General features: G+C 32.9%; 2 protein-coding genes across 2 annotated transcripts; both read right to left on the reverse strand.

The window, feature by feature from the left end:
- Positions 1-10,862: 10,862 nt before the first annotated feature.
- On the reverse strand, positions 10,863-11,443 carry LOC131063938 (major strawberry allergen Fra a 1-2-like). Its single transcript, XM_057997911.2, has 2 exons — positions 11,346-11,443; positions 10,863-11,196 (listed from the first exon to the last, which is right to left on the reverse strand). The coding sequence occupies exons 1-2, from the start codon at positions 11,441-11,443 to the stop codon at positions 10,863-10,865; spliced, it is 432 nt and encodes a 143-aa protein (XP_057853894.2).
- Positions 11,444-18,581: 7,138 nt separating this feature from the next.
- On the reverse strand, positions 18,582-19,723 carry LOC131063932 (major strawberry allergen Fra a 1-2). The gene is given in 3 exon segments (XM_057997905.2): positions 18,582-19,132; positions 19,250-19,260; positions 19,262-19,723. Coding segments are annotated over 3 exon segments (489 nt in total). The 5' UTR covers positions 19,438-19,723; the 3' UTR covers positions 18,582-18,830.
- Positions 19,724-19,983: the final 260 nt, after the last annotated feature.

The raw sequence follows: 19,983 nt of genomic DNA on the forward strand, positions 1-19,983 counted from the left end.
CTAAAGAAAACAGTGAATGATGCAGGCAAAGATTGGCATGTACAACTCAATCTAGCACTTTGGGCCTATAGAACTAGCATCCGCACACCTATAGGAGCAACACCTTTCTAATTAGTCTATGGATCAGGTGCTTATCAACTAACAACTTCAGAAGGAGATGTGATCGATGAACCAACTAACAACACTCATCTGAAGAAATACTACACTTGAGTAGTCTAATGCATGGAAAAAATAAAAAAATCAAAAAAATCAAGGAAAAGCAAATAAAAAGGTACAATAAAAGCAACTGGTGAAAACTTGGTAACAGGCGCTATTGTAAAAGGACAGCTCCTTTATCTATATCCACATCCTTATCTCCGCAGTAAAACACTATCGGCCATCGCCCGACACTTAGCAAATATCCATTCAGGACATACTTAGCGTAGTCACTATCCTAATTTATCCATCTATCCTTTCACCACATTTTACCATGGCTTGGTAATCACTGTACATACCTGCATCGAGAGGTACATTTAGCTAGGGACACTAATCGTCAAAACTTACAAGCATGTTCAAACCGTCAAGACTATTTGCACAACTCAGAGCATCATGTCCAACAAACAAAAACTTACACAAACCCAAATCAAAACATCGATCGATCAAAGATTCACAAGAGAAATACGATGGATGATTTTCTGAAGTACCAGATGTTGCATTTTGCATAAAGTCTTGACTATTTTTGCATTTAAACTTTTTGAACTATTGGATTCTCTAAATTTTCTCAACAATACTTCCAAGCTAGAGAACATCGAGAAAATCCAATATTTTCTTAGTCTTCTATTTGTGAGGCGATCATTTGTATTGTGTAGATATTTGTCTCAAGACGTGATTCACAACATATCACTGAAGACATGATTCCACTTTATGCATACAAATGGTTTAATCTTGTCTGTTTATATGCAATCCACACTCAGGTCATCCTAGTTCAATTATACCTTGACGCTTGTGCTATCTTGCAAAATCAAACATCATGTAAATTTTTCTCAGGTTATCATGGTTCAATTATACCATTATGCTTGTATAAATTTTCAACATATTCAAAGATCAATCCATGCTCAATGATGATACCTACAAGGAAAGCAAAGAACATGTGGCTATCCAGGGATGACCAATGCAGAATAAGGATGCTCAAAAACAATTAGTTGCATATCATTTTACAATTAGTTGCATAGCATTTTACAATTAGTTGCATATCGTTTTACAATTGGTTGCATATCATATCATACATCTCATTTTCAAAATATCATTCATCATTCATCATTGCATCCCTCACATGCATATCTATCGCATCATCATGGAATCTTTCTTCATTTTCATATCTTCATCATTCTTCCAAACTATCTTCATCATTCTTCCAAACTATCTTCTATCATGTCTTATATAGGATGTATCTTTCCTGAAACCAGATGTTTTGATTAGTTCTTATACAGGATATATCGTTCTTGAAACCAGATGTTTTGATAAGCTCTTATACAGGATATATCATTCTTGAAACCAAATGTTTTGATCAGCTCTTATACAAGATATATCATTCCTGAAACCAGACGCTTGATCATCCATGTCTTATACAGGCGGTATCATTCCTGAAACCAGATGCTCGATCATCCATGTCTTATACAGGCGGTATCATTCCTGTTTAGGAGATGGGTTAGGCTAATTGAGAAGTGATTAGAAGAATCTAGAAGAAGGTTAGAAAGGGGTTTAGGAGGCAAGTGGGAGATGTAGGAAAATGCAAGTGGGTGAGGGAAAATAGAATTTATTAAAATAAATTGCTTTATTTCAATTTGGTTGCAAGTTGGGAAATTGAATAAATTAAATTTATTCAATTTGGGGTGGACTATTAATTAAATGTAAATTTAATTAAAAGTAGCTAGAAAGGGGTTTAATTAAATATATTGATTTATTCAATTAAATGATGCGAAAGGGGTCTTATGAATTTAACTAAATAAATTGAATAATTTACTTAATTAAATAGAGGAATGTAATTAATTTAATTAAATTAGATTTAACTAAATAGATGAATGAACATAAAATATTCATTCGGGAATATGGTCATTTTTATACGTCTACATTTTGCCCCTCTTTGAAGTGACGTGTGTGCACATGTTGATTCAAAGAAAATTTGTCGGATATGGTGTCAAAATTTGATTGATATGATGTTGTGGATATGAAAAATTGATTTGATATGAAAAATCTATATGATGTTGTGGATATGAAAAATTGATTTGATATAAAAAATCGATATGATGCCACAGATTTGATGAACGATATTGATGATGCCCCAGATATGAAGAATTGTTTTGATATGAGCCTGATGTCGATATGAAATTGGTGTCAATATTTGATATGATAATGCCCCCTCAGGAGATCGTTCGTGCACACAAGGCATGAATGATCTCTCAAAAGAAGAAGAATGTTGTTTGAAAGATAGAAGAGTGGATAGTGATGGCATGCATGGGTTTGATAAGATTGATTAGATTGATTGGAATGAGAGAAGTCTGGTTTTAGGTATGACACCTCCTGTATAAGACATGGATGATTGAGCATTTGGTTTAAATGCTTGACAATGAAGATGGATGGAATTCCTTTGCGAGTATGATTTTGAGGTTCGATATATTCAGGGGAAAGAGAATGTAGTGGTAGATGCTTTGAGTCGTAGGCGGCATGAGGTTGCAGCATTGTCCCTTGGAGTGGACTTGAGAGAGAAAATTCTTGGAGTTCTTCCTCAGGACACCTGGTATCGGGATGTTAGAGCTGTGACGAATTCCGGAAGGTCATTAGAGGGTAGACATTTTGGATATAATCTTAAGGCAGATGATCTTCTTCGACATCTTGGACGGATCTATGTACCTCCTTTGGAGGGTCTTCGTATTTTGATCATGATCGAGGCCCATCGTGCACCTTATTTGGCACAGCCTGGTGTCAAGAAGATGCTCGCAGATCTTAGACAGATATATCATTGGGCTCATATGAAACGTGACATTGCTGATTTTGTGTCAAAGTGCTTAGAATGTCAGCGGGTGAAGGCGGAGCATCAGCACCCTGCAGGTCTTTTACAACCTAATTTGGTACCGGATTGGAAATGGGATATCAATTCCATGGATTTCATAGCGGGGTTGCCTGTTTCTTTACGTCGTCATGATGCCATCATGGTCATTGTCGAAAGATTGACCACAGTTGCTCATTTTGTTCCTATTTGATCTTCTTATACAGTAGCAGTGGTGGCACGAGTCTTCTTGGAAGATGTGGTGAGGCCACATGGGATTCCAAGGCGTATCATTTCTGATAGAGATCTTGTCTTACTTCAGCATTGTGGACCTCACTTTAGCATGCTTTGGGGACCTAGTTGAACTTCAGTTCAACTTATCACCCATAGATCAATGGTCAAATTGAGTGAGTGAATCAGGTCTTGGAGGACATGCTTCGCATGTATGTTATGAACCGACAGTCGCACTGGGAGGAATATCTTTACCTTGTGGAGCTTTCTTATAACAATGGATATCACAACTCTATAGGCATGTCTCCCTTCTAGGCATTGTATGGTCGTCCTTTCCGTACTCCTTTGAGTTGGGATCGGTTAGAGGATAGGGTGAGTTTAGGATTGAATATGCTTCGAGAGATGGAGTAGTAGGTTGAGAAAGTTCATGGGCATTTGGTTGCTTCTCAGAATAGGAAGAAGAAGTATGCTAATTCTCATAGAGTAGATCGTCAGTTTTCAGTTGGCGACCATGTGTTCTTGAGAGTACGTCCACGGAAGAGTCCGATCCATTATGGAAAGGGTTATAAGTTGGCACCTCATTTTGTTGGCCCTTTTGAGATCCTTGAGAGGATAGGACCTGTTGCCTACCATCTTGCCTTGCCACCGGGTCTATCCTGCATCCACAATGTCTTTCATGTTTCTGTTCTTCGACCTTATCATCCTGAAATGACTCATGTTCTTGATTGGAACGCTTTGCAGGTCGAGGATAGGCAACTTTCCATGGAGCCCATGCATATTCTTCAGTGTCAGGATTTGACCCTTAGGGGTCGTACCATCGACCAGGTAAGGGTCTTATGGGACCCAAGTGATGAGACCTCAACGACATGAGAGGATACAACAAAGATGAGAGAGCTTTATTCTTATCCATTTTAGGCTTCCAGGAGTAAGCCTAGTTTTGGGAGGGAGGATGTAGTACCCCTCCTTGATCAGACTCTTTTTGGAATTATGTTTGACTTCAGTTGATTGTTCAGTGGATTCATTATTGTTATATATGATTCAGACTTTATGTAATGTTGTTTCATGATTTAACTGGATATACAATGTATGCTTTCATGTAGTATTTCATTACTTATGTTTAATGAGATTTTTATGGATTACTGACATGGACTGACACATTTACTTCATATGTACGATGTGTTATTTATATGTTTCGTGTTTGCAAGTGTATGGGATGTGAGGGGATGATTTTCATTCACTCACTCCAGTGAGACAGGGCAATTCTCCTTCATTGGTGTGCATGTCGTTTCTGTTTATATATTTGTCTATATGCACGTGTGGTTCTTTGGTGCAGGATATTGCAGGTACAAGTACCGGGTAGGTACGGGGTATCGACTACACTTGGTTTCACAAGTCTGAGCATGCCTTATTTTTCCAATGGGAGTGGAGGAGATAGTTGTTGGACCCTAACTTGACCCGCAGTCACACTCATGTGAGTGTTGTTAGTCGGTCGTCTTTTTCGTTTGACCGGTATGCGAGTCATAGAGCTTTGGTATTGTCATTTTGCAAGTCATCGTTTGATCATTCCTCGTTTTCGTGCGTCCGATTATTTGAATAGTTATTTAAATTGAGTGAATGATGTTATTTGTGTTGGCGTAATTAGTTATTTAAATATGCTCTTGAGTTTATCGATTTAATTAAATAAATGAGTTGCTAGATTTAAATGGTTAAATTGGCTTATTTTGTTGTGTTAAAGTTGTATTATTATTTTGGGAAAAGAAATAAGTGAATGCCTTGCCATTTAATTTTTATATGCTTGTGTTGAAATAAAGTATCATGGAAAATAGAAAATGAAATAAATAAAGGCTTTTTCCTTTTTACCTTTTTATGAGTTTTAGATTTTATTTTGTTGAAAAGAATTGTTTATGAAAAAGGTAAATCTGATTGCTTTTACTTTTTAAATAGTTTATTTTGATTGGTGGAGAAAACTTTTAACCTAGAAAGTTTAGGTTGAAAATATATTTTTCCCATATATATTCCTAAAAGTTCATGGGAAGAGGGGAGGCATATTTTTGAATGCAAAATTTGGAAAACCCATTTGGAAGGAGGAACTTGGAGTTGGATTTGGTTTGCAAGATTGGAACTCTTCCACATATTTGCTTCCTGGATTTCTTTGAAGGTTGGATAGTCTTCTTCTTGTTTTGCAATTAAATTTTGAATGTTTGAGTTTTCTTCCTATGTGTTTGAAAATTGTAAAATCTTTTTGAAGATTCTTGTTGAATGTTGGAATTAAAAGGAAGAGTAGTCCTTGTTGTATTTTGCTGAATTCGAATCAAATGTGTGCATATTGAAAGGAAATGGTTCAATTTTCTATTTGCCGTTTGATATTATTCTTGCAAAATCTAGTTCTTGGTTTAGTTCCTCTATTTTGTGTAGAAAAGAATAGATTTAGTTTTCTGTGTGATTACTAGTTTCTATTTGCCCAAGATTTGGGGTTTATGTTGGCAAAAATTGTTTATTTGCCTCTTGCATGATGCAAGGATTCTTCTCGAGTGAGAAGAAGTGAAGAAATTGATCAAATCCCTCTCATCTCTCTTAAATTCTTCTGATTTTGCCCAATATCTTGACGTATTTGAGGCTTTTGTGTTTAATTAGTTTTCAAATTTTTTAATCAAAAATATCATATGCCAAAAAATTGGAAATGTTGTGTACTGGGTCTTTTTACCAGTAAATGGATACTGGGAATGATTTAATTTTAAATTGAATGTTAAAAGAAAAAAAGTAAAAGTAAAATAATATATTATAACCTAGCCCACGTGGCGGGTTAATCCCACCACGTGGGACGGTAGTGTCTTGCTACCGTGGGTAGCAGCACTATCGGTCGGTAGTGACTGCTACGCGAATAGTAGCACTAGTGGTCGGTAGGACTGCTACCGGTTGGTCGGTAGTGACTGTGGCCATTCAACAGCAGCACTACCCGCGGGTAGGGATTTGCCCATCGTGGGGATTTATTTCCCACCCCTCTTGCGTGGGTTATTTAACGTGCTGCTATTTTCATTAAAATGCGATGAATTGAAATGTTAGTTTTTAATGTGAAATTTATATGTTAGTTTAAAATTTTAGTTTATTAAGTTACTTGTTTATATATATATATATGGATTTTATTTTATTTGCTTGTAAATCAGGGTTTGGTTATTAAATCAAATTGATAAATTGAGATTTAATTTTGGAAATGGATAATGTGTTTTAATATAATTCATATTTTATTTGGTTAAATATTTAATATGGATTTTATTACTTTGTTGGAATATTGAATTGGAAATTATATAGAATTGAATGACATTTTTGAATGAGGCATTAAATGTAGGGCATTTTTATTTAATTTTCAATCAATAAAATTTCAAGTGTTTATGATGCTGATTTTCTCAAAGATTGTCTGAGTGTGGACTTAGTGGAAATAGTTGTTCTTGCAAAGAGTGTATTTGGTTGTTATTTCTCATCTTGATTAGTTGTCTTGTTGTGGCATACTTTGTAGCTTTTGATCAAGTGATGTATGATGACCTCGTTGTCTTAACAATGTAGTATTTTTCCTTATGGTTAACCAAGAGTTGGTATATCTTTGTTTTGGCCACTTGTATTTGGATAGTGGTGTTATGGTTCTCTGCTTCGCTATAGGGTCCTCGTAGAGTGACCATGTTTGTTTAGTTTCTTATGAGAGAGTGGCTTTCAAGTGGGGGCCGCGCCCGAAGTGGATGGCAGGATAACCCCTCAAAAGTCAAATAATAAGTGATAACCTAATAATTGATTAGGAGGTGGATAGTTTATAACATTACATAAGATATTGTACCCCGTGCATGGTTGAGTGTTCATATAGGCTCAAGATGTAGTGGGAAGGCCTGGAATGGAAAACCGACCACCTTGTCTTCACGAAGGGTTGGTAGGGTCCGCATGAGACTTAGATGGAGCTGGAGGTTCGGGAAAGGTTACCGTGATAACCCAGGATGGGGGTCGGGACCTATGGAGGCCTACCTAGGGTAACCATCATAAGCTATGCAATGACACTCTCTCTTTAGGGTCATTAGTGTATTGTGATGTCGAGTCACTTGAGTATTGTGATGTTAAGTCACCTGGAATATTGTGGAGTCGTATTGTACTATCATGGAGTCGTATTGTCTTGTCATCCATGTCTTGCTTATGATTGCTTGAGGGTCCTCTGCTATCTCCTAGCACGGTGGGGTGATTCCATTTGGGATCACATGGTTGGGTGGTAGTGCCACTTCCCATCAGACATGTTCTTGTTCGTACCTTCATGCGAGGATTGGCTTCATGGGCGTTCCTGTGGTTCGTGACTCTTTCTCTATCTCATGTTGGGGATTATTATTCATTGGAGACCTATGTGGTCAATTGTATCAATGAATTTATGTAACCTTGTAATTGGTTAAGATGTTAAATTTTTATGTATATTGTGGGCCATGTATTGGAAGATTGATGTAATCCTAGTTTTGGATGTTATTTATCAGCTATCTATATGACTTGTGTAAAAGCTTTATTTAAGAGAAAATTATATTGTATCCTTTCAATCTTTCAATGGTGTAATCTGTTATTGCATATGGCTTATTAGTTTCTATGAGTAATTGATGGTTAATTGGATTAATCGTAATTATGGAATTTAACTTTTAGTTTAATTCTTCATTGGTAACCCTTTAGGAATTCTGGTGTAAGTCTTCCACTTGTGTTATTATTGTGCAATGTAGTAATTAATGCACTTAATGTGATTTATACTTTAAACAAAAACAAAAAATCACCCTTAGTTGTTGGTATTCCTTTGGGGTTCCTGGTGGGGCATTACAATTGTTCTAGGTCATGGGTCCTCACTCCTAAGTTCTTAGTTCACTTCCTCACCTAGTTCCTGCACTCACTAGTGTTTTTCCCACCTTTTTTCCTCATATCCCTTTAATGGTACCAATTTTGGAAGAAAGAGTGCTTTAGTGATTTCTAAATTCCTATGAAGGATAGTTTCCTTATATGAAAAATACTCACATTGGGTGTTTAAGCATCATGATTCTAAGGGGGATGAGAATAGATTTAGCATGATTATAAATTTCAATAAGGTTGGTAATGTCATGTAAATCGTTTCAAGTAAGAGATGTGGGCAAGGGAATATAAATAATGATTACTTTTAGGCTTGATGGTACATGGTATTAGTGTTATTAAAGGGTTCTTTATCATTTTATGATAATAACATTTCTCATATTATTATTTCCTATATTATTATTTCCTTTATAAGCAGCGTAACTCATCAAATTTCGCTTGTTATTTTCGTACAAGGGTTGGTTATATTTGGTTACATGCATTAGCTATGAAGGTAGAAAGGTCAAACATTTAGCGCATAATAGGGATAAGGATTTAATTCTACTTTTTAGAAGGGAGGGAGAAATTGACTAAATTTTTAAATGGGTTAAAGTGAGAGAAACTACCATAGAACAAGGTTAGTGAGTTTATGATTAAATTCAAAGGAAGATATACATGCGTGCATGCACACCATATTAATTTTATTGTTCATGCCTTAGGACCTTAATTTGTTCAACTTTTATTTTTACATCCTCTCTTCCTTGGAGATCCCTATGAAAAGGGTTTTATTCATTCCCATACTAGTTCCTTAACAATACTCCTATTTCTTCCCCATCCCTTATGTAATGTGTGTTTTCTATATATATAATGAAAAAGTCAATTCTAAAGATATTACTATGGTATTGAATCCAAAAACCCCCAAAAAGATGTTGTTAATACCCTTCCTAAGCTTAGTTTATGTGAGGTAATGGGAGGAAGACCCTTGTACTACAAAGAGGACTTCTATTATTATTGTTTGTAAACCCCATAGAAAAGAGGTTGGTAAATTTAAAAATATAAAAAATCAAGTTGAATACTACATATGTGACCATATATGTACCTTTCACCCCATAACCTAACAATGAGATTTCTACTAGTAAAATCACTAGTAAGAAAACATGTATAAATGCTCCTATTAATTATGCAATTGAAAAATGTTTGTAAAATTTGAGAAGAAGAATAGACTTGGGATTTTTGTTTGTGTTGGTACACATAATATAAATCAAGATGTAGATAGAAAAGTTGAGTATGGTCATTAATTCTTGAGGATTACAACTTCGTATTTGTAAGAATATTGAAGCAAGTTTAGTGGAGAATATATTTAAATGGTCTACTAACAAAATGGTTATTGAGGATATTTCCTCTTATAAGGATTTTGTCCCTCATTGTCAAGTGAAAGATCGCGTTGCATATCCAAGTTCCCCCATTTTGACATAAGTGCCTCTATGTGAAAAGAGATGACACATCCTGGAGTGTAGAATATTTTGAAAAATCTTCATCATGTGAAGAGGGTGACTAGGCGTTTCAATATCTTGATGCTAATATTGAGAATGATAATATTTTAGATGATGACATTGTTGGGAATGTTGAGGGAATTACTTGTACCAACTATGATATTAAATATATATAGAGAACTTAAATGAAAGTTTGTGTATTATGAAGAATAAAGTTAATAAAATTGAGGAAGCTATTTCTTATATTGTGAACCCTAGTAAGGATATTTTTAGATGCTCAATCACAAGAAAAAACATTTTACACTCTAAATTTCACAAGAAGAATATGAGATACGAGAAGAAGGTTGAAAAACCAAGCAAAAAGAATAAATACAAATTTGTTGTTGGAATTAAGGCTAACACCAAAGATTCATAATCATGGGTTGCTAAACTCAAGTTTATATCAAAATATTGGGAGGATTTTATTAATCTTCTTGGTTTGAGCTTTGTTTCTAAATAAATGTTCTGTAAGTTTAAGAAAGGGTTTAGAAATTAAAGTGCTACTTTGGCGTAGTTTTGTGCTTTTGAATTGTTGGGCTACTTCCATAGCATTTTGATTTGATTTGATTTGCAATGTTATTAAGGACTTGAGACCCTAGTTTCTGGTTTTGAATATATATAAATAGTAATTGCAATATCGGTTTTTTTTTACAAATTGATAATTTAGATCTAGGTCCAACAAGAGTATCTAAAAAAGAATGAGAGGGAGGTTGCTCCCTTCCCTCTGTCAAGAACCATTACTATGAATAAGAGAAACAAATGAAATTAAATAAAAAAATTAGTAATGATCAAAACATCAATTTGTTACAAAAATTCAAACCGTTCTAATGATCCAAGTTTTTATCTTGAATTCTAAACTTTGTGTGTGTGAGAGAGTGTTTTTCTTTAAAGAAACTGTCTTATGAGGGGCCTTTGGGATTTATAATCATGGAGCTAAATCTTCTCTTTTTTATCTTTACGATAGTGAAATGCGTCATTATAGTTTTTAAACAATCATAAAACCAACAACTTTTAAAACCATTAATCACTACTATAAAATTATTATCATAAGACTACAAGTTGATTATTAAGAAATAATTATATTTTATAACCATAAATAGCTCTATGACAAAGCTGCCAAGAGGTATCCAATACTGAGGTTTCAATGACACTTTATTTTATCACTGCAAACTTGAGACTTGATACACACAATTGAATTGTGAAAAACACACATGATAGCTGAAGCAACAACTCAGTTAAAACCGTTAACAATATGAAGTGGGATTGGCAATGAGATATGCCTCAATCAACTTGAAGAGTTCAGTACTTTTGCCCTTGATCTCCTCAATTTTGGCGTCATCATGGGCAACACCAGGCAGGCTGTCATAGTTGCATGTATAAATCACCAGAGTTCCACCATCTGCTTTAGGGCTGAATTTCACTTGGTATGTCACTGAGGCCAATTTGGTGCCCACAACTCCTCCCTCCACCTGGCTGAAACTGTAAACCGAATTCTCCTCATCAATTTCATCTATCCTCTCCTTCACATAGCTGAAATCAGTGTTAACTGCATCCACAATTTCAAGCTTAGATACATATCTTGAGTAAGAGATATCTATAAAGTGCAAGTTTAGAGTGTGTTGTTTAAGTTAAAATACGTATTAATAGTAAACTTAATTAGACGAATAGTGCCGACGCTTCCATTGCCTTCAACAAATGTCACTCCTTCAAAGAACTGAAGCGCTTACTTTCGAATCAAATTATGGCCATCCTTCACCATTCCATTCCACAGTGTCTTTGCCTCCATTGAAGACTCTATTTCCACACTGAAACTTCCTGCCACCATCTTTTCTTCTCTCTATATTTTCTTCTCCTAACTCTTCTTGTTGTGTGGTGATCTGTGTGAGGAGAAATGGATGAGATTTATAGACTTAGCAGATTCTTGCTGTAGATCTGAAACACCAATGTGAACATTCAGAAAAAAACAAAACACACTCAGAGCAGGTTTATTCTCGGCCTTTTGTCATTATTTTAAATATTTTTTATTATGACATGAAAAAAGGACAAAAGGAATCCGGTGAAAAGTCAAAGTTACAGAAACAAGTTCTTTTTCAGAGAAAATTTTAAATATTATTGATCACGGCATGGTCAATGATGTTTCGGTGAATAAGAGGACAACAAAAAGAATATAAGGTTCTGGAAGCGAAGAATTAATACGTTTTAATTATTCGATGCTCACAAATTAAATACTCTAGAGCATTACACAACTTTCCTATTTGAAGTTATTTGCATTTTATTCTAAAACTTAAAAATGTCCTCGTTATTATTTATATATATGATAAAAAATTTGTGGAAATAAAAATATTTATACTATTTAGTTTTGTATTAATTTTGAGGAAATGTTTCGATATATAATTGTATGCATGATCAATATTATGATTTTTTTTAGTCTTCATTTTATTCATATATACATATATACTTCTGCATTTAGCCTTTACCTTTTCCTCATATTCATATAATCCTTTGCATTTACCTTATGTTTGCATTTTATAACATTCACATATGTACCTACCTTCATATAGTCACTAGTCACTTGGATCTAACCATTTTACTACCTAGGGTCATTTCTATTATAATAGTGTTGACTCTAATGTGCAAACTCAATGCTTTAGTTTCTAAATTTCTAAATTTAAATTTGGCCAACCAACCTACAATTTGTGAAATATGATATTATGTGCTACTATTTAAAGGCACCCATTACATTTATTATAATATCATATGAAAAATATATGTTCTCTCAATTTATAACATTAGAATGACAACCAATTGTGACTCATTTGATTTGACGATTTAAAAATAGTAAGGACACTACATATTCAATCTGATGCCTTTGGTTGTTGTCGTTGAATCTTAATACACATTTCTATGATTTGAGTTAGGATAATTTATCTGCTTGTGGCAAAACAACAAGCCTTCCAAGGTATTTGTAAACACCACTAGTCTTTATACTGGCCAAAAGAGAAAACTAGACATATACCTATGGGGTGAATGAAGGTCATGTCTTGAGACATAGGATAAATTCATAATCAAATATCTATTCCAAATAATTGGCTTTGATCCTAGACAGAGAATTCAGTGAACATTGAATGTAAAGCATTCTTTTAGAAAGTAGGTTATACATTAAGACATAAAATATAGAGCATATTCCAAAATTTCTTCTAAGGGTAATCCATTCTCTCACCATAACTTAGCTAAGAACTTCTGTCCATAGCAATTACTTCCCTGTTATAGTTATGGTAGATTATCAATCCCAACTCTAATTAGTTAATATAGGTTGATTCAATGCTAAATTAATTGTATTTACTTAATAGACCTAACTAACCCTATGGAAAGCACATTTTCCTTTACATTTATTGTAAACATGACCAAATATTCTTATATGGTTTTCCTATCATATTAGGACTGCCTAGATCTATACTTTTATTTTTATTTTATTTATTTATATTTACATATTAATTTACAGATTAAAAACCTTTTTTGTGTCCTTTTGTTTCAATTGTTTTATATTGCTACACCTCTCTTTCTATTATAAAATTTTGGCTTTATTAATTGATATCTTTTATATCGACCCTTAGCCGTTATATTATGTCTTTACTTTTAGATCTAATTATCTACAATATTTTATGTTTTCAAATCTAAAAGTGTGGTTTTGAGTTTTATTTTCTTATATATTTCTCATGCTATGAGCTACTCAAGATCCTAATATTTCTTTGTGAAGTAGTACTCATCTAAACCATAACATGGTTCAACCCAATGAGAATTAATTCTATTCAAATACTATTAATAAGAACAATGAGGAGTATGATCATGATACTCATCTGTATAATCAAAAAATTTCTATTGAATTTGATAGTTTGCCTAAGAAAAAAATAGGTCTTAAATAATTAGTAACTATGTTTCATAAGATGTTCATTAAAAATTCATATGGATTAAAAACCTAAAAAATGATTTGCAAAAATCTTACTTTATCTATTTTGTGACTAGTGCGTCAAATTCTACCCATAGCTCTACCATATATCCATCCTTTATCATTGCCACATTTAGCAACATTACTAATCCCATAATTGAAAGGAAGGATAGATGTGGAATATTCTTCCTATATTAAATCTATGAGAGAAGGTATGTGCAACAATTAAATTGTTCATGAATATAGTTACAAATAAATAAACACAAAAACCATTTATCATTACTAATTGATTTATGGGGGAAAACCCTTTTGGGAGAAAAATTCTACACCTCCATAACAATTCAATATATTATTGAGTAATTGAAACAACTGCAATACACTTGTAAAGTATAAGTCTTTAGAGGAGTACCACCACTAAGAGGTCTAGAACATTTTGGTACCATAGTAGTACTTCAGAAAATTACTATAAAACCTCCATCTCTAGCTTAATAAATAGGAAAATATAAAACCATAAACCAAGTGTATCTTTTCAAGATTATGTGCCAAAATTCTGAACCAAAAACAACATCATATTTGACTTAAATCTTAACAACCATGTTGGTCATGGTCTTCCAAGATAAAACATGGAACATTCTCTTACAATTGTTATAACATGATATAGAACATGTCACGTGTACTGATCAATTTGGTTGCCTTATTTTGGAATATTGATACACATTCAAAGATGATTTATTACTTTCATTATAGAGTCTAATAGTGTTTGTCAACATGAAAAATACACAAATATCCTATAATCATGGTATTACAAACCATATAATCAATCATAAGTAACTTCCATCTTATAATATTACAATATGCTTTTACACACATGTGATGAGCTTAGATGGTCTTGAAAATTATTACAAACATTATAAATATTAAAGATACATGACAAAGAGTACCACCTCAAAGTGGAATGCCCTCTTCTCCACGTGAGGATAAAATAATTAATAAATTTTAAACCATTATATTGAAAGTTTGAGATACATATTTGAATATTGTACTGCTTCACAAATATCTCTCAAAAGAGAAGAGGGGAACTCCATCAATAAAATATAACTGCCAGGGTTTGTGAGTCCCATAGACTCAACACAGCACCTAGATGTCTCTGTGCTAGCCAAGTTTGAGGAATAAATTTGTAAAATTCTAAAGAGTATCAAATTTATCTAGCACCATCCTTTTATAATCTACCATGTTAGAAAAAATGGTGGTCAAAATATATATGCATTGTCCTCACATGAAGGGTTTGGTTCTTTACCATATATGTGTCACTCTAACTATCACAAATAACTTTAATAGCTCCCTAACTTAGCCCCACATTTAAACACAAAATATAAAGCCAAATTAATCCCTTACAAGAATGAGTATCTACCATCTACTCATCCTTTATAATGGAAAAATAAACCACATGCTATTCCTTACTCATATAATTGATAGTAACACGAAATAAACTATCACATATCCATTAGTAAGCTTTCTATTATCAAAAACTTTAAATACCTAATCAAAATCAATGAATCCATAAATATCCATTATATGTTGGTTCTTTGTAGAATAAAAATAAAAATAGAGTACTCAAAATTAACCTACAAATACCTAAAGACCTTATTAACTATATATGTTATATATCACAATGATCTCATCCAAGCTTATCCATTAAATTACTCAAGAATCCTACTTGGAAAATGTTTATTCTAGTACATAACATAGCATACCTCAAGCTTCTAATTGTATTGATGTAATAAATATGAGCCACATCCTCCATCTCTATGGTTGTTGTAGGGCATTTCTTAAGTAAAAGGTAATTTACTTTATGTTGGTTCTTGTTCTTGATCCCTACAACTATAAGGGATGACACATATAGACATAGGGATCAATTCAATCTATGTAAGATGACAACTTTATGATTGAACCAAGGACAAGAGAAATCCAATGGGGCAAGATTAAACCCAATCTTCTACACTTTTATCTCCACAAGGATTAGGTTTGTAATTCTTATAAGGGTCTTAAAAATTGTTTTATCTCTTTCATAGGCAATGCTACAAGACAAAACAAAGTCTTAGAACTAGCATAACATATAACCCCAATAAACTATCACTAACTCATATTATGTTTATTTTATTCTGGCATGTAGTTAAATAGGCCCTAAACATATGGATAATTGACACGTTTATGATGTACGATTTTATTATTTAATGGGTATAGGAATGATCTTTTATATCTTTACTATAATTGTGAATAAATAAATTATATAAATTGATATATCTTCATATAAAATGTACAAAGGGATGATAATGCCATGTCATTCATTTCAAGTGAGACATGTGGACAAGGGAATAGAAATCATTATTACTTTAGGCTTGAAGGTACATGGTATTAGTGCTATTAAAGGGTTCTTTATCATTTTATGATAATGTTACATTTCTCATATTATTATTTACCTTTATTAGAAACATAACCCATCAAATTTTATTTGTTATTTCATAAAAGGATTGGTTACATTTGGAGTCTAGAGTTAGAATTTGGTTCCTATAATTATGGGTAGCAATATAGAGTTTTCAAATAGCCCTCCTCTTATGTTGAGTTATGAAAAAAGGAAAAATATTTGGAACATTTTTAAAGAGGAGGAATTACACCTTATTTTTAGGCTATGAAAGGACATTAATTGTTTCTATCTTACTAATTTTTGAAGTCTTGAAGGGAGTGAAATTTAGTTTTAGGAGAAATTATGTTTACTTTCATAGAAGATATGATAAAATCAGCTAAATGCATTAGCTATGAAGGTAGAAAGGTCAAACATTTAGGGTGCAACAGGGATAAGGATTTAATTCTCTTTTTCAGAAGGGAAGGAGAAATTGACTAAATTTTTAAATGGGTTTAAGTGAGAGAAGCTTTCATGGAATAAGGTCAGTGTTAATCTATGATTAAATGAAGGAGGATATACTTTTGTGCATGCATACCATATTACTTAAATTCTTGGTTGTGCCTTAGGAACCTTAATTTGTTCAACTTTCCTAATCTCTTCCTTGGAGATCCCTATGAAAAAGGTTTTATTCAATTCCCATAATATTTCCTTAATGTTAATTTAATCCCATTTCTCCCCTATCCCTCATGAAATGTATGTTTTCTATATATATAATGACAAGGTTAATTTTAAAGATATTATCATGCGGCCCTTCAATCCAAAAACCCAAATTGAAGAAGATATTAATAACCTTTTTTTAAATTAAGGGTAATGACTTGAGGAAAACCCTTGTACTACAAAGAGGATTTCTAATATTGCTATTTGTAAACCCCACAAAAATGATTTTAGTAAATTTTAAAATATCAAAATAAAAGTGAATACTACAAATGTGACCATAGATGTAGCTTTCACCCTATAAGCTAACAATAGGAATTCTAATAGTAAAAGGACTAGTAATAAAATATGTATAAATGCTTATGTTAATTCTACAATTGATTTTTTTTTGGAAAATTTGGGAAGTAGAATGGATCTGGGAATAAATTTTGTGTTGGTTACATAAGTCAAGATGTAGATGGCAAATTTGAGTATGGTCCTTAATCCTTGAGGATTTCAACTAAATATTTGTTAGAATATTGAAGCAAGTTTAGCAAGGAATATTTTTAAATGGTCAACTAACCAAATGGTTATCGAGGATATTTTCTCTTATAAGGATTTTGTCCCTCATTATCAACTGAAAGATCACATTTCATATCCAAGTTCCCCTATTTTTGACATATAAGTGCCTTTATGAAAAAAGAGACGATGCATCCTAGTGTAGAATATTTTGAACATTCTTAGTCTAGTGAAGAGGGAGCCTAGGTGTTTCAGTATAATATTAATGTTAATATTGAGAATAATAATATTTTAGATGATGACCTTGTTGAGAATGTTGAGGGAATTTCTTGTACCAACTATGATACTAAATATATATAGAGAACTTAAAATGAAATTTTGTGTAAATTATGAAGAATAAAGTTAATAAAATTGAGGAAGCTACTTCTTATATTGTTAACCTTAGTAAGGATATGTTGAGATGGTCAACCACAAGCACAATTATTTTATAGTCTAAACTTCACAAGAAGAAGAAGAGATATGTGAAAAAGGTTTAAGAACCAAGTAAAAATAAGAAATAAAAATTCAATGTTGGAATTAAAGCTAACAATAGAGATGCATAATCACGGGTTTGCCAAACTCAAGTTTATATCAAAATATTAAGAGGGTTCAATCAACCTCCATGGTTTGGGCTCTATTGCAAAAGAAATATTCTATAGTTGGTTTAGTGGTTAGTGCTACTTTAGTGTTGTTTTGTGCTATTTTAAATTGTTTGGTTTGATTTACTATGTTATTAAGAGCTTGAGACCCTAGTTTCTATTTTTGTATATATATAAAAAATAATTGCAACATCAATTTCTTTTTCACAAATTGACAATTTAGATCCAGATCGAATAAGAGTGTCTCAAAAACAATGAGAGGGGGATTTATCCCCTCTCTCTACCCCAAGAGTCATTACCAAGAATAAGAGAAAGCAAAAAAAAATAAAAAATCCAATAGAACTCAAAAAAATCAAATTGTTACAAAAATTCTAACCAATCTAATGATCCAAGTTCTTAACTTGAATTCTTTAACTTAAGATATATATTTTTTAATCTTTTTATGTTTATTTTAAGAAACCATCTTATAGGGGCTTTGGGATTTATTATTCAATTACATGCTAGAATATTAGCTTAGAAAATAGAAATCCATATCTTTTAGCTTTATAATTTTTTGTAATTGCATATGAATGGTAATAGAAATTTTATCAATAAATTTTTATTTATCCACAAATAATCATTAATGAACATCTTCTTAATTTTGACTAAAATTTTAAAAAAAATTCTTTTCTTTTTTTATTTATGATAGTACAATGTATCATTGTACTTTTTAAACAATTATAAAACAAACTACTTCTCAAATTATAATTTGAACAACTTTTCAAACAACTTTTTAAACCATTAATCACCGCTATAAAATTCTTATCATAAGACTACAAGCTGATTACCAAGAAACATTTAGATTATATAACCATGAATATCTCTATGACTAAGCTGCCAAAAGGTATCCAATACAGAGGTGTGATTTACACTATTTTTTATCATTGCAAACTTGAGACTTGATGCACACAGTTGAACGACTTTAAAGAAAAACACACACATGAGAGCAGAAGCTCCGACTTAGTTAAAACCCTTAACAATATGAAGTGGGATTGGCAATGAGATATGCCTCAATCAACTTGAAGAGTTCAGTGCTTTTTTCCTTGATCTCCTCAATTTTGGCCTCATCATGGGCAACACCAGGCAGGCTGTCATAGTTGCATATATAAATCACAAGAGTTCCACCATCTGCTTTAGGGCTGAACTTCACTTGGTAGGTCACTGAGGCCAATTTGGTGCCCACAACTCCTCCCTCCACTTGGCTGAAACTGTAAACCAAATTCTCCTCATCAATTTCATCTATCCTCTCCTTCACATAGCTGAAATCAGTGTTAACTGCATCCACAATTTCAAGCTTAGATACATATTAGTTGAAATATAAAATAAATTTTTAAGTAGGAGATATTTAGAAGGCGTAAGTTTAGAATGTGTTGTTTAAGTCAAAATACATACCAGCAGTAAATTTATTTGATTAGACGGATGGTGCCGACGCCTCCATTGCCTTTCACAAATGTGACTCCTTCGAAGAGCTGGGGCGCTAGCTTTGGAATCAGATTATGGCCATCCTTCACCATTCCATTCCACAGTCTCTTTGCTTCCACTGAAGAGTCTATTTCAACACTGAAACTTCCTGCCACCATCTTTTCTTATCTCTATGGTTTCTTCTCCTAACTCTTCTTGTTTTGGGATGATGTCCGTGAGGATAATGGATGAGATTTATAGGCTTAGCAGATACTTCTTGTAGGTCTGAACAGCTTGGGTCAAGTTTAGAAAACTAGTCTTTATTTCATTGTTTATTCTTCACGGACTACCTCGTGATAGCTTGGATTCATTACTATGGATTTTTAGTCAAACCCATAAAAACAAATATTCAGAAGAATACAAGACACAGCAGGATTTACTCTTCGCATTTTGTCATTGTTTCAAACATATGGATAAGAGGACAGAAGGAATCTGTGAAAACGTTAAGGATACAGAAATAAGTTCTTTTCAGAGAAAATTTAAATATTATTGATTATGGCATGGTCAATAATGTTTCGGTGGACAAGAGGACAACAAAAAGGAATCTAAGGTTATGGAAGTTCTTCTTAGAGAATTACTACGTTTAAATTATTCGATGCTTATACTTTGTTAATTACTGTTATAGCATTATATTTGAAGTTATTTGTACTAAAAAGTATTTTGGT

The sequence above is a fragment of the Cryptomeria japonica genome, chromosome 11 (assembly GCF_030272615.1).
Source record: "Cryptomeria japonica chromosome 11, Sugi_1.0, whole genome shotgun sequence".
Lineage (NCBI taxonomy): Eukaryota > Viridiplantae > Streptophyta > Pinopsida > Cupressales > Cupressaceae > Cryptomeria > Cryptomeria japonica.

What these genes read in the sequence shown, in the direction of transcription:
- LOC131063938 (XM_057997911.2), bottom strand. Translation starts at nt 11,443, where the DNA reads ATGGTGGCAGGAAGTTTCAGTGTGGAAATAGAGTCTTCAATGGAGGCA. An exon ending in GGCCATAATTTGATTCGAAA is followed by an intron (nt 11,197 to 11,345) that starts GTAAGCGCTTCA and finishes CTCTTACTCAAG; the next exon opens with ATATGTATCTAAGCTTGAAA.